The 15998-nt window shown below is 42.1% G+C and overlaps 1 protein-coding gene across 3 annotated transcripts in view; it reads left to right on the top strand.

Moving 5' to 3' along the window:
* The window catches only part of LOC137941320 (uncharacterized), a 46656-nt gene that overhangs the window by 19669 nt on the left and 10989 nt on the right, over window positions 1-15998 (top strand). For all 3 annotated transcript variants that reach the window (XM_068786671.1, XM_068786672.1, XM_068786673.1), the window contains exons 9-14: window positions 3952-4009; window positions 4290-4372; window positions 4653-4751; window positions 4864-4979; window positions 5101-5219; window positions 13885-13955. In XM_068786671.1, coding sequence (XP_068642772.1) covers window positions 3952-4009; window positions 4290-4372; window positions 4653-4751; window positions 4864-4979; window positions 5101-5219; window positions 13885-13955 — 546 coding nt within the window. The remainder of the gene's footprint in view (window positions 1-3951; window positions 4010-4289; window positions 4373-4652; window positions 4752-4863; window positions 4980-5100; window positions 5220-13884; window positions 13956-15998) is intronic.

Genomic DNA, 15998 nt, shown 5'->3' on the forward strand with positions numbered 1-15998 from the left:
GTCAGTTTATCAACTGCATGCTCACGAATAGTAGTGCTGCTGAGTTTGGAAAGGAGAGCAAAAAACCGTAGTTTCCTCATTATTTAATTCCCGGCGAAACGTGAGACTCCATGAGCGATCTCTCCAAGAATCAACCACTGAGCAAGAGAGGTCCTTCACCACCCTAGAGAGCCCTGGGAAATCCTCGGAGAGGGGGCGGGGGCCGCACCATTCATCCGACCAAAAGAGGAGAGTCCTTCCATTGCCTGTGTGAAAGGAAGTTGCATCTCTGAATATTGGGAGGATCTTTTGAATTGATTTCCATATCGGGGATAGGAGGCGAGTAGCGCCATCCTCCCTGCACCAGGCACCCGAAGGTTGAAGATAGAACCTGACCGTATCGCCCCATAGGCTGTTATGCTTGATATTGAAGTTCCAGATCCATTTGAGCAAAAGGGCATTGTTCATCTCTTTCGTAGGCCGAATGCCTAAACCACCCCGATTGCGGGGCATGCAAATATCCTTCCAATTCACCAAATGATATCTGAAGGTGTCCTCTGATCCTCTCCAGAGGAAACGTCTATGGATGGTGTCAATCCTGTTGCAAACGGAGGCAGGACAGTGCATGAATGATAATAAATAGTTTGGCAGTCCTACCAAACAAGATTTGAGGAGAGTGAGTCGCCCAATAGTAGATAAAAGCTTGCCTTTCCAAATAATTAGCCTCTTCTCAAATTTCTCAATGAGGGGAGATCAAAGCGTCGCCGAAGGCCGAGAGTCAAAGAGTGGTAGTCCAAGATATGTAGCTGGCAAATTTTCCACTGAGCACTCCAAATAGTCGGCCATTCCCTGAAGCATCGGTGAGTCGATATGATAGAGCCTAGGAGGGTGGTTTTCTTCCAATTAATATTCTGACCAGAAGCCAGTGCAAATAGTCCCAATACAACACGCAGATTTAAGATATGATCCATAGTACCAACCCCAAAGCAAATTATATCGTCTGCAAACTGAAGAATCAACACATCAAAGGCTGCACAGTCTGTTGTGGGGGAGGAGCCAACCCAAATTTTTGGCCGAATAGATAAAAGATGATAAGTATTCCGCTACCACATTGAAGAGCAAAGGGAAAAGGGGATCTCCCTATCTGATTCCCCTGGATCCCTTAAAATAACCACATGTCGTTCCATTGAGAAGACAAAATAGCTTGCAGAGGAGATGCAACTTTGAATCCAGAAGCGCCATTTTCCCTTGGGAGTGTCCAAAAGCTTCCAGTTAACTCTGTCAAAGGTTTTCTCAAAATCAAGTTTTAGGATGAATCTGGGAAGCTTTAAAGCCTTAAAATGGTGGATGAGCTATTGACATGTCATGGCCGAGTCTAATATATTTCTTCCTTTGATAAAAGCACTTTGGCCATGATGAATGGCAATAGGGAGAACTACCCTGAGGCGATTGGCAAGGAGGCACGCAAGCACCTTGTAGGCACTGGTGGCGAGGCTGATCGGCCGAAAGTTAGAAGGAATTTCTGCCCCTTCTTTTTTAGTGATGAGGGCAATAAACGAAGCTCCGATGCTCCTATATCTGATGCCTTGCTGATAGAACGAGTAGACCATGGAGGCAATATCGTCTCTGATGAAGGGCCAACATCGGCGATAGAATTCCCCATTGAAACCATCCGGGCCCGGAGCACTATCCAAAGGAAGACCCAATGCTGCTTTTTCAATTTCCTTACTGGAGAAAGGGAGCTCGATGAGTCTAGCTACGACCGAAGGAATAGCCTGGAGATGAACCTTTTTGAAGAAAGGGCGAACTAGCTGGCCAACAGAGTATAATTTTGCAAGAAAGTTCACTAGGTAGTCTGAAATAAGGGATCGATCCGAGGTACTCTCACCATTGACGCTGAGCGTGGTAATGCGGTTGGCTCTTCTCTGAGCAGAGGCGACTGCATGGAAGAATCTAGTATTGACATCTCCCTCAGCGAGCCATTTAAATCTTGCACGCTGCTGCCAATGCACGAGTTCACTATGAGCGAAGGACTGCATTTGCCCTTGGAGGGCGTATCTTTGAGTAACTTCTGATGAAGAGAGGTTTCTAGATTCCTCTTCAGAGTCAAGAGTGGAATCTGAGAAAGGACGGCGGCTCTCTCGGCTGAGGAAGAGGCCCATGATTGCAGCAACGACTTCAACGATCTTGAGCTTGGTTGGGAAATTCCACCCGATCGGGCCCGCCACCACCATCCTCTCCCAAAAGGACTGGATAGAGGAGTCAAAAGAGGGGTCCACCATCCAAGCATTGTTGAATCTAAGAGGGGGGGGGGGGGGGGGGGGGCAACTGCCGAAGTGGGTATCTATCATAATCGGCCAATGGTCGGAAACAACCCTATTGAGGACTTTGCCTGTGGCATTGCTGTATAACTGAAACCAATCGTTGTTGGCTAAGAAGCGGTCAAGCTTGGAGAGGACGGGGGGCTGTCTGCCGTTTGACCAAGTGAAGGTCTTCCCAGTTAGGGTAACCTCATCAAGATCCCAACAACCTATAAAGTCTGCAAATAGCCTCATGGAGGTAGTGATTCTCCGGGAGGGCAAGGATTTCTCGTGGCAAAAGCGGGTAACCTTGAAGTCTCCCGCAAGCATTAGAGGAATGGGCCACCTCTGACAAGTCCTCACAAGGTCATCCCAGAAGAGATGTCTCTCATGGTGTCTAGTAGGACCATACTCACCCACAAGGCACCAAATGTTCTCCAATCCTTTTGTCTCTCAATTTGATTTCAAGGGAGTAAGTGCCACAACAGCGATCGAGCACCTCAATAGTATTAGTGTCCCACACAATCAGAATGCCGCCAGCCGATCCAATTGCATCCACAGAAATCCATCCAGGCTCTTTAAGAGGTCACAACTCACAGATATATCCAAGGGGCAGAGAAGCTGCCTTGGTTTCTTGAAAAATAGCAACATTTGCCTTGGTAGAGGCAAGGAGGTCCCAAATTGCGGCACGACAACGTACGGATCCAATTCCTCAAACATTCCAAGAGATGATGATCATTGATCACTAGTCTTCTTCTTGGACATCTTAGACAGGTGGTTATCTCCCCTGAGGGGCTCCGTGTAGACGGCGCCCATCACCTTCGCAAGTTCCACTATCTGTGCCCAGGTTTCTGGGTCGAATTTTTGTTGTTCTATTTGAAGAGCAGCCACATACTTTTGAGCACTTTCACCCGTCTTTGGAAAGATGAAGTTCCCTCTCTCTGGATTGCAGGGGTATCTAGTAGTAACACTGGGACCATCCTGGAGAAGTTGACTCGGATGACTTCTATTCCGGCGCTGGTAGGTGGCAAGGGGTGGAGGAGGACGAATTTTGGAGTGGGAATATCTTGGAGGTGGTGGAGGGGGAGAGTTTATAATTTGAGTGGTGGTTTGAGGGGTGTGAGGACTGTGGGATGGAGTTATAGGGAGGCCTGTGGGGCTTTCAATAGCGGGGGGGGGGGGGGGGGGGGGGGGGGGGGGGTGTGTGTAGTTATTTCGGGGGGTAAAGTGGGAGGGTGAATGGCAGCAGTAGGTATCTCGGGGTTGGAATAGATTCTGGGATAATATCTGTGGTGGGTTGAGATGGACTGGTGGGTGGGTGGGTGGTATGGCAGGCCGGAGGGAGGGACAACCAAGGAGGCAGCTGGGATAGAGTCAGTGCCAGCTGTAAGACTGGCTGGTTCAGGACGCATCTTCTGGGGAAAAGAAGTTGGGGTTGCTACTCTCAATGTGTGGACAGGTTGTGGAGAATCTCTTGATTTAGTTGTAGGACTCGATGTCTTACTCCAACCCTAAGAAAGAGAGAATGTGATGTTTATATGCTAAGATGCTTCTGACATATAATATATGGTCTTGTATTGGGTTGTATTGTACATGCTCTAACTTTTATTTTGAGACCATCTCTTTTCTAGGTTAACTGCATCCAATTCTTTGTGTTATGTTTTTGGTACAGGATAAGAATTTACAAACCAAACTTCTCCAATCAGAACGTGTTGCAGACAGCTCATTAGGTAATAGAATTCTTCACATTAAAGTCTTAGTGTTCTATCAGCCTTTCGGTCATATCATTTTTAGTAGTACCTGGTTCCTTTATGTAAATATTTTCCTTTGAAAGAGGCAATCACCTTTTGTCTGATTGCAGACAGCTCATTTGTTAAATAAAATTCTTCACATTAAAGTCTAGTGTTCTATAAGCCTTCGGTCATATCATTTTTATTAGTACCTTGTTTCTTTATATGAATATTTCCCTTCGAAAGAGGCAATCACCTATTGTCTGAGTTTACATTTCAGAGATTGATAAGGGCAAGAGACCTCTTTACATGAAGCATCCTATGACAAAGTTTGCCTGGACTATAGCTGAGGACAATGATACGGTAATGTACAGATTCTTTCTTTGACCTTTTTTGAATGGTTGCGTCTCTGAGCAGAGTTTAATTGCTTCCCACGGGTCAACTGTTGCATGCAGCTAATCCCTTTATTAGTCCTCTTGGTTTCCTATCAACAGGAGATCTCAAATTTTTTTTATTTCCTTATTTATGGCAAATAGTTAATCATTTCATGCCTTGTGGGTTATAGAGGACTAGATAAATAAGAGTATATAAAGTGTAATTTGAAGTGACAAAGTTTAATGACTTGGTCTTGTGCTTCAAGTAGGTAGAGTGGTCAAATATTTGCTTAGATGTTTTGAATGCTGATGACAAATTATATCAAGGAAAGGATCTAGCTGACATTATCTACGAGAAAGCTAAACAGGTTGGTTTATCTTCTTCTCAGCTGCTATGCTTGCAAGGACTGTCTTATTGTCAAGCTTCATGACAAGTTAATTTAGTATTGGACGGACTTTTTATCCTTTTCTTTTTGTAAGATGTTACATGGAAAGAATGATGATCTGAAGCTCCTATGGAAAAAAGAGCTAAAATCTGGTGAATTGGCTGGTCTGCACCCTGAATGTGTCACAGATACATGGATAGGAAGTGACAGGTCTTCTCTTCTCTCTCTCTCTCTCTTAGTATGCGTCTATATTTATCAATGTTTTTGTGTGTGTGCATATGTATATGGATATCTTCATCCTACTAACAGTAAGTTTTTCTTTGCTGTATAGGTGGGCATTTATTGATTTGAGTGCTGGTCCTTTTTCTTGGGGTCCGGCAGTTGGTGGAGAAGGCGTCAGAACAGAAAGAAGTTTACCAAATGTCACTCGAACCATTGGTGCAGTAGCCGGTATGGTGTTTTGTGCTTTTAGTTAGTAATGCTTCTTTCTACAAATTGTTTGGTACTTCCATACTAGGCATCTTGTGAATTCAACCTGTACAATATTCGATTTACACAAGTTTTGCCTTGGCGTTGAAGTATCATGTTGTTTTGCAGCTTGTCAATTTTCGCCAATTCTTGCATTTAATTGTTTATTATTAATAGATCTGGAACAACAACCCTTAAGTATGTGAGCATTCAATAGGACTACCTGTTCTGAGGCTGAAAGAATATGATAAGTTCAAACTTTTTTTCTGAAAATATACATAAAACCTCAATACCTGGTTTTCCAATTATGGTAAATGGTAATTTTTCCATTTTATCCCTCTGTCCTATGTAAACATAAAGAAATGATTCCTAATGGATGATTTATTTTAAAGTGTGAAAGTAGTGATTAGGCAACAAAAATAAGAAGAAATGTTGACAGAGCATAAGAGGAAAAGAGAAACGGTTTTGGATCAAAGAAGATAATGGTCTAGTCGTTCTCTAATCTCTTTATTTGCTTAACTCCAGCAGTAATTAACCTAGCTTGGAAGTTAAAGTGAGGCTATGACTGAATTTCACAAACAAAACTAAGAAAGTTTGGAAAAAAAACTAAACTGAACTTTAAGTGCTCTGGAATTCTACTAATTTCAATTTCAAAACCAAATTACAACAGCTCTCTTGAATCCTTTACATTTGTAATCATCTCCTAGAACTAAGTTTCCTATTAAAACTCAGTTGTGGCCTTGCAAATTCAAGAAACTTATTAACATTGAAAAAATTGATATTTGGCTGAAAAAAAAAGAGAAATAAGAGAAGAAGAGCTTGGAGAGGAGCAGCAGCTGCTGCCTTGGAGTGCATGACTCAAAAAGGACACCCCTTTTCTTTTATCAGTGTTCTAAGTGATTTTTACGTAAAAGACAAAAATACCCCTTTTTTTAATGAGAAGTGTGAATTTATTAAGACAAGAAAAAGGAAAAAAGATACTACCTAGAAAGAGGGGTCTCCCAACACATCAAGGGCTTGAAGGGATGTGCCCTGTCTAGCTTGAGAGTCCGCAAGGTGGTTGGCTGATTTGGGCATATGTGCTCAGGTACAAATCAAGGGAGGAGGTTATGCTACATATATCTAAAAAGATGTCCCAATGTCCATAGGTGTGTGTGTGTGTTGGGGGGTGGGTGTTTGGAGTTGGTGCACCAGTTAATGATCACTTTGGAGTCATCCTCAATGATGAGAGGTCTTGGGAACCGGTCTCGGATGATGATAAGGTCGTGATACAATCCAGCAAGTTCAGCATAGGTAGAGTCCGAGATGCCCAAGGGGCCGACGAACGAGAGCAGGAGGCTGCCATTTATTTGCATGAATGACACCACCAACGCTCGTGGGCCCTGGACAACCATTGGCGCTTCTATCAAAATTCAATTTGAGGCAGCCTAGAGGAGGAGGCTTCCAGACTTCCATAGCAGGGGGACAAGAAGGCCCAAAAACATGGCAACAACAAGACGCTAGTTTCCACGAAGGTGAGAGCTATGTAAGTGAAGGAATTCCTCCTTCATAAGGAGCCAAGTAAAGACCTGACCAACAATAGAGTTAGCGAGCGCAAAGACATTGCAAGACTTAAGATGAAATTTCCTTTTGTTTCTCTCCTTCCATAGTGCCTAGGGGATATGACCCATGCAACTGGAGACAAGCATTTTGCCAAGCTTTGAAATCTAAGAGCCAGTGAGAGATTGTATCATAGACAGGAGGCCGTGAGCGGCACATAATGGAGGCCAATTCTGTTGAAAAGGTTGGCCCATATTACATAGGCAAAATGACAGTGAAGAAGCACATGTGTAGCTGATTCCAGATAGCTGTGGCTGAAGGGGTGAACTTGGGATCCTCACCTAAGGCATTAGATGTGAGGATTTTATTTTTGCAAGCACACCAAACAAAAAACTTGGCGCGAGGTGGCACAAAGAGGGACCAGGCCGAAGCTGTTGCGTGTCGAGAGCGAGGAGTAGTGATGCCTTGAATGCTGTTGTAGGCTGAAATGGTCGTGAAGGAACCCTTTGGGCAGGGCGTCCAGATTAGTTGATCCGGGATAGTGGCTCTGATCTTGGCATTTGCAAGGGTGGAGAGAAGGTTTGAGGCCTCCATAGCCTCAATATCCATGAGACCCCTGTGGAATTGCAAGTTCCAGTTCCTAGATTGTTGCAATATATCAGCAACCAAGGCCATGGGATAATTAGAGAGGCCCAAGAGAGAACTAAAGGCAGTCTCCAACTGTTTATCACCTAGCCACCAATCTGACCAGAATTTGGTTCAAAGACCATTGCCTGGAAAACACTTGACAAAGGCAGAAAACTGGGGAAGAAGGAAAAAGATTTTTCTCCACCAGCCTTCACGCTGACCAGCTTTGGTAGCAACCAAAGAGCGCCAAATCAGCAAGTTAGAAGTGTTGAATCGCCACAACCATATGATCAAATAGGCTAAATTAGTGCCCGGGATGCTTTTGATGTCGAGACCGCCGAGGAGAGTTGGCTGACAGACATTGGTCCAATTCACAAGATGGTATTTTCTTTCGCCATTGGGCCCAACCCAAAGAAAACGACGCTTCAAGAATTCTAATCAGTTAGCAACTGTAGCTGGACAATGGAATAGGGAGACAAAAGTAGCTCAGAATCCCATGAAGGCAATATTTTATAAAAGTGAGTTTGCCTGCCTTTGATAGGAAAATGCCTCTCCAGGTTGCTAAGTTGTGCTCCATTCTTTCAATGAGTGGATTCCAGCAATGCTTGTTCGGGGAGAAGTCAAACAGGGGAAGACCAAGATAAGTGCTAGGAAGGTTGGTGATTTTGCAGCCGAGATAAGAGGCCATGGAATGAAGGGTACCCGGCTCAATATTATAACTTGTGATTGAAGGCTTGGTCCGACTGACTTTTTGACCAAAGGAGAGCTTGAATAGGTTCAACAGCTCTTTGAACTTGGAAACTTGCCTCATAGTGCCTTCTCCAAAGAGGATTGTAATGTCGGCGTATTGCAGAATAGCAATGGCTTGGTCAAGTTGGTTTGAGATTGGGGGAAAGCCATCCAATGCGCTTGGCGTTATGCACTATTGCGGAAAGATGTTCAACAACAATGATGATAAGGAAAGGTGGTAAGGGGTCCCCTTGCCGGATCCCGTGAGTGCCTTGAAAATGACCATAAGAGATGCCATTGATCAGGATGGAGTAGGATGGCCGAAGATACACAACTATGCAACCAAAAATGCCAACGGGTTCCAAAACCCATTTGCCCAAGGAGATAATCCAAGAGCTTCCAGTTGACACAATCAAACCCCTTCTCAAAATCAAGTTTAAGAGCAAATCTTGGAGGTTTGGAGTGCTTGAAAGAATCAAGAAGCTCGTGTGCAGCCATTGCTGAGTTGAGGATATTTCGACCACAGATGAATGCACTCTGACATGGGTGGATAATCTGAGGTAGGACACTTAGGAGTCTGTTAGCCAAAAGTTGAGCAATAATTTTATAGGTGTTGGTGAGGTTGATAGGTTTGAAGTCTCGGGGGTGCTCAATGTTAATTTTCTTAGGGACCAAGGCAATGAATGATGATCCCAAGGCCAGGTATGTAATGTTGCACCGGTGGAAGTTGTTGGCAAGAGCATATACATCTCCCCGTTGAAGCCATCGGGCCCAGGGCTCAGTCAGTATGCATCTCGAGGGCAGCAACGTTAGTCTCGGAGTGGGAGAATGGAGGCTCTATCTTGGAAGCCTCATTGGCTCTAATTTGTTGGTACCAAAGGTGTTGAAACAACGGGCGATCAAACCATTCCTCGATATAAACCTCTTCAAAAAACTTCACAATAGCATTAGTGATAGAGAGTCTATCTGAGTTCACCTAGTCCTTGATGTTGAGGGAGGTGATTTGGTTAGATCTTCTTCTGTCTGAAGCGATGGAGTGGAAGAATTTTGTGTTTCCTTCTCCATTTCCATCTCCATCGAACAACCAACGGAACTTGGCCCGTTGCTTCCAATGAATTATTTCATTATATGAAAGATTATGGAATTCACGAGTGAGATCAATGCGAAGTTCAGGGGTTGAGAGAGACCTTTGTTCCTCAAGGAGGTCAAGTTTGGAGATTTGGCCGAGGAGGGAGCTCTTCAGATTGGCAGCAGCAGACCGACGCCTAGAGAAAAATTCCATCCAGGGTTGGGACTATGCAGAAGCGTTTGCCACCAATTCATAAAATTTGCATCAAAATCATGGTTTCAAAGTCAATCATTCTCAAATCGGAAAGGCGAGCGACCCCAATGCTGGGAATTTGTATCAATGAGAATCGACCAGTGGTCAGAACAAGCTCGGTTAAGAACCTTGCCTGAGTTGTTGTGGAGTTGGAGCTAGCTAGGATTGGCAAGGAATTGGTCCAGCTTGGAGAGGATTGGGGGCTGCTGCTCATTTGTCCAAGTGAATTCCTTCCCCGAGAAACGGATCTCTGTCAGTTCAAGGCTACCAATGTGGTCAGCGAAAGCGCGCATCATGGAGCTTATTCTCTTGGTTGGGAGAGATTTCTCATTGCAAAAGCAAATTGAATTGAAGTTTCCCACCAAAATCCAAGGGAGGTCCCAAAGTTGGAGAAGGTTCAGCAGTTCATCCCAAAAACTAGCATGATCTCGATACTTTGCGAGAGCATAAACACCAACAATGCCCCAAATGTCACCTGAGAGCCTATCCCGAATCTGAATACCAATTGAACGAGCTGGCTGCCTTTTTTGCTCCTCTTTACCAGTTTTATAAGAAAGATAGGGGTGATCATGGATCGGGTTTCTAAAAACACATCCTTGCCGCACAAACCTACTTGCAAAACCCGTTCTCATGAAAATCTATGGAAATTCACCCTATCATCACTTTGTTATCCTACTCTCCAACTTTGTCCCTACATCTCTGCTCATCCTCATGCATAAAAATAGAAACATAAAATAGATAAAAACAGTAAATTTGTAGAGATAAACAAAACTTACAACTAGTCTATGCAACGATTAAAATTTTGTTTTCCAAAATACCCTTGTTCAAGTGAAGAACCTCTCTATGGATGTATTTTTTTGAACAATAAAGGGTAACTTTGTCCATCAATGCAAGGTAACTTTATAAGCCGAATTGGACTCCATCTTTGCTTCCCTGAGGACTTGCTTGCCACCTACCAAATGCTTGCAGGGACCCCTGTCCCCGGTCTTGGAAAATTGATGATCTCAGCTTGCTCTGCTTTTATCCCCTGGGGTCTTTGGCTAGAGCACAATAAAAAAAGATTCAATGCCCAAGTTCAGCTCTCAAGATTGAGTCATTGAAACTATCTCAGGAAATATTGCTACATGGCTCCATTCTCAAAAAGCCTTCTCCCCCTTCCCGGGATCTTCCATCAGAAACAATTGGAGATGCCTTGCCCAGCTCCACACTTTTTCGAAGCCCCCAGTTAATTCTGGGTGGACCCCGCTGCCTGCTGGTGTCCTTAAGCTGAATTTAACGGATGCTCTTTCGGCAACCTTGGCTTAGCTGGTTTTGGCGGCGTGATTCGTGACTCTCTTGGGAACCAGATCGTCTCCTTCTTCGGCCCTCTCGGTTTTGCGGATTCCACGATGGCCGAGCTTGAAAGCTTGCTTAATGGGCTTTGCGTTTTCCGCGATTGTTGCTCCGGGCCCATCCTCATTGAGGGAGACTCTAAGGTGGTGATTAGTTGGTGTGACAATTCCTTTGCATGGCGCCATTGGGACACCTGTTTTGAAATTATGGAAATTGTCAATTTATTTGATTGTTTTTGGTCTCTCATCCCGATATTAGCAAATTCTATGGCTGATGTTTTAGCTAAGCAAGGAGCCTCCTTGCAATCTCTTGTTGTGAGGAGTTAGCTCTTCCTTTTTGGTCTCTTAATAAAATCACATTTCATAAAATAAATAAAGGTTAATTTTGTAACGATATCGGGTTGGGGTTGGGGAAACCTGTCTCCACCCTATATCTGTGTAGAGTTTTTTCATTCACCTCAATCCACAACCCACAAGGTGCAGGGTTGACTCCTTCCCTTCCTAAATTGGATCGGGTTGGGTTGGGTTTCTCATTTAATCTAGCCTATGCCCACCTCTAGACCCAAATAGGGCACCGACTCCGATTAAACCTGGTTTGACTGGCCGTCAGGTTTAGTTTGGGTTTGATTACACTGGTTTACAGTATTTTAATGATTTTTATAAGTCTTTGCCATAAATTACCTATTTATTACTTGTTTACCCTTTTTTTGAAGAAGTGTGTAAATAGATTAAAAGAGAAGAGTAAGTACAAACAAACCTGGGTCGGAGGGCCTTCCTCCACAATAAGGTGTTGGAGTGAAATGCCCGCCTTGGTCTGGGTGTTTGCCAAGTGATTGGCAGAGCGAGGAATGTGCTTCCAGTTACAATTCAAATGAGAAATTAAATTACATATTTCTGAATGCATATCCCAGTGACTCCACGGGAGCTTGATGGATTTTGCACACCAGTTGATAACCACCATTAAGTCGCCTTCAATGCAGAGTGGGCCCGAGAGATGATTTGAAAAAAAATTGATTTCGTTCAGTAGTCCCGATAATGCAGCTGTTGTGGAGTCAAAGTTACCAAGGGGTCTAGCATAAGAGAAGAGGAGATCACCATTTGCATTGTGTATAACTCCATTGTAACCTTCAGGCCCAGGGCAACCGAGAGCAGGTAAACAAGTAAAAAAGCAAAAAGGAAAACCTCTTATTCATTTCATAAATGGGTAGCAATTGGAACTTGTGAACAATAAGGAACACCTCTTATTCATTTCAGATGGAGTTATAAATGGGGGTCTATTGGTATTGGTGAGAAATTATCTTGTTACCATTCTTATTAATCTATACATTTTCTCACCTGTTTCCAAGTGGAATAGGTAAAGTAGTTCCTTTACCTGTTTATTTACGCAACTATCTACTGGTATATGGGTAAATAAACAGATGAATAAAAAAGTTTAAGAAATACTTTAGTAAAATGTTTCTGCTATTGTTAAAGCCCTATCAAATAACACGAGTTTATCTCTTTCAAAAAAAAAAAAAAAAAAACGAGTTTATGTATACCTATGAAATTATTAAAAAAATAAAATATAAGTATAAAAGAAACATAAAATTAAGTTTCTTTTTGCGAAACATCTTACAAAATCAAGTCATCCACTTGATTTAAGCCAAAAATGTAAGTAAACTACCTTTCGATTAAAATTACAACATTATCTTGAAAATAGGAGGTAATAGGGTCCATTAGGTATCTTTGATTCAATGTCTGCTAAGCTATATGGTCTTCTCAATGGGGTCCGGGTGTTCAAAGATAAATGCAGTGGCCTAATCCACATTGAAGGGGACTCTAAGGTAGTCATCGGTTGGTGCCGGGGCACTTCTTTTCCGCCATGGAAGCATTGGGAAATCTTCCAGGAGATTTTAGAGATTACCTCATTATTTTCTTGTATTTGGTCTCACATTCCGAGATCTGCAAATTCGGCAGCAGATGTGCTTGCCAAGCAGGGAGCTTCCCTTCAACATCTTGTTGTTAGGGATTTGCTCCCTCTTCCTTTATTTTCCGTTTGTTAATACAACACATCTTTATCAAAAAAAATTAAAAAAATAGGAGGTAATAGGGCAATCGGCTACAGAATGTATGTTACTAGTATCTGTTTCATTTAATAAATTGGTAGCCTTATCCAAATGCATAAAGAGGTAAAAATTTTGTTCCATCCCTGATTGTGAGCGGGAAGATACTCCAGTAGAAAAATTAATTAGGTAAACGGAAACATAATAACCTTGAACCCTTCCATTCTTACGCGTTTATAACCCATAATTTTGCCTGGCCAACCTATAGTTAGGTCTTAGAATTTGCAGCAGAAATAGAAGCCTCCTATGCAAAACTCTGTTTTCTTGGTGATAAGTGGACGAGGTGTCCATATTTGTGCTTGTCATCTTAGGGAAGAGAAACCAACTTTGTGGCCTCTGTAATGGATGAAATGGTTTGTAGAACAGATTGATTTTGTAGGATGTAGAACTTTAGTCCATTCTTTTGATTCAAAGCAAAATGTTTGATGAAATATTCTCTCATTGCTGGAAGATCTGTTTTTGGGGGTTGCACTCTTTGATTGGCGTTTCTTTTTTCTTTGTAAAACTTTTGGACTGGCAAATTGTTATGCTGTTCAGCTTGCCACCGAAGGGATATCCAGGCAACTACTTGCTGGGATCTCTTTTCCTTTGTAATCTCTTGGCTGAGTCTCCCTCCCTTATTTTGTATTCTATTTGATCTTTAATAAAACCAATTCACCTTTTAAAAACCAATATTTTCTGTGTTTTTTTTTTTTTTTTTTGAATTCTATTTCTTCCAGGTTATATACTTTTTTTGGTACCATTGTCCTCTTATTTGTTCCATACCTGGAATATTTGGTTTCTAGTTCAATTTTGACAAGAATGGTTGTTAGTTAAAAGACAGAAAATTTCGTAGATCTGGGATCAATGGTTGTAAATTATTTTGCTCAAAATAACGGTTTTCAGGTTTCTAAGAGTGGGTTAGCAAATTTTGAGCAAAAATTGCCTGCAGATTTTCTTCCACCATAAGGGTGTACCATTTTCTTGCCTGGTGATTGTAATCTTTTTGTGGTCAACAGAAATAACTGAAGAAGAAGCTGAAGATCGACTGCAAGATGCAATTCAGGAGAAGTTTTCAGTGTTTGGTGGGGTACGTTATATCCTCTCCTTGGAAATAAAGCTAATTGGACTTTCTTCACTCTTGCATTTCCATGGTCTGGTTTACTTCTGAGTTCTAGTTTGAAGTTTGAGTGTACTTGTTTCTTGGGAAGTTTCATTGAAGAGAAGGAGAGGAATAAAAAGCACAAAACTTGCATCATCCCCACAATTAGGCTGGCCACTCTGAACATTACTAAAAACCTAACTACTAAAAATCAGCAAGAGGAAAAAGAATAAAACAAGGAAAACAGAACAATCAACCGATATCAATCAGATAAGTAGTACTCTCCGCAGATCTGTCAGAGACACACCAAATCTTGCAAGATTATCTGCCAAACCATTTACACTACTGAAAGTATGAACCCATTGTAGCTGAAGATCTTAACTTAAATCAAGGATTTCATCGTGCATGTGCTAGAATCTCCAAGGAGGCCTTCGACTAAATGAAAACCAACCAACTACAACAACTGAGTGGACCTTTTGTGGTCCTCAAAGTTTTTTCTAATTTGTACTCTTGAATAGAAGCTAAAGCTGAATAGAATGGACTTTGATTTTGTGTGGGCTTTTGTCTTAAGCAAACCACCCAGCAACAACTATGAATTGTATAACCATAACATGTCTTGAGCAGGATCAGCAGAGATGGCACTAAGCCAACAGGTGCATTTGGCAAGGCAAACCATAGCTGACAAATGCTCAGCAATGAGGGTGACAAGGAATGGCGAGAGAGGGTCGCCCTGGCGGATACCCCTCGTCTCGTTAAAAAAACCACATGATTTGCCATTTACCAAGAGGGAATAGGACGCATTTGAGATACGGCTTCTCATCCAGAATCTCCAATGGGTGCCAAAACCCATTTGGTCAAAAAGATGGTCAAGAAGCTTCCAATTGACATGGTCAAAGGCCTTCTTAAAGACAAGTTTCAAGACAATTCCAGGCTTGTTAGATTTTTTGAAAGAGTCAAGCAGTTCATGAGCAGCCATCGCCGAATCAAGAATATTTCGGCCTTTGATGAAGGCACTTTGGCAGGGGTTTATTATTTGAGGGAGGGTGGATCTGAGGTGGTTAACAAGAATGTGGGCTATAATTTTGTATGAGCTAGTGATAAGGCTGATGAGTCTGAAATCTTGAGGGAGGGTTGTGGGGGGCAATCTTATCAGCCGAAAGAGTAAAGAATAGAATGTAGTTGCCAATCAAGTACCGAAGCTGAATATTGAGCAATGACATACATAGTCAATGAACTTATGTGGGTAAAATCTGTATTGCAAGAATTTGGTCTAGGAAGAAGTGGTCCCATGGACCTGAAATATGAAAACCAAGCAACACTATTTATTGTTAGCAATCCAGTATTTCATTAGCGCACTAAACATATAAAAGTGGATTGCCACTTTATTGTGATGCAATATTAAGTGGTAAAGTGATTACTCCGTATCTAAGGACCATTGACCAGGTTGGAGATTTGTTTACCAAAGCCCTTGGAAAGCTTCTATTTGTTGATTTTTGTTCCAAGCTGGGATTGGTGCGTATATATGCCCTAGCTTGTGAGGGAGTGTGAAAAATATTTTGGTAATTTACTATGGTGTATTGTGTTTTAAGTTATAGTTAGAAAGGTGTTGATTAGAGGTGTGCAATGATGTAATTATTGCCTTTTTTTATGGCTGTAAGTGATATATGTGTAGTAGGGGTATTATGGACATTTTCCCTGTAGTAATTTAAGCTGTTTAATAAATTGGTTAGGGGTTGACTTGACACCCTAACGAGACTGCTCTTCTCAATGCAGTCCTTCCTCTCTTCTCTTCCTCTCCTCTTCAACTTTCTTACTCTCCAATTTCTCCTTTATCTTAGTTTAGAATTTATTTTTTCTGGTGAGAAATTTTATTAAAAAGCAAAAGAGCCAAAAAAAAGAAAAAACAAGAAAAGAACAATACTGAAATAAACATTTTGTTTTGAACAATACGAAAGGAGGTGCCTCCCAAGTATTTGATCTTTTTTAATGAAAGTGGTTATTTGATCTCATATTAATCTTATTCTGAAAGTT

This window comes from Aristolochia californica, unplaced genomic scaffold, assembly GCF_029961685.1.
Source record: "Aristolochia californica isolate CCGP_79_NKW_82.1479 unplaced genomic scaffold, dmAriCali1.0.hap1 SCAF_9, whole genome shotgun sequence".
Classification (NCBI taxonomy): Eukaryota; Viridiplantae; Streptophyta; class Magnoliopsida; order Piperales; family Aristolochiaceae; genus Aristolochia; species Aristolochia californica.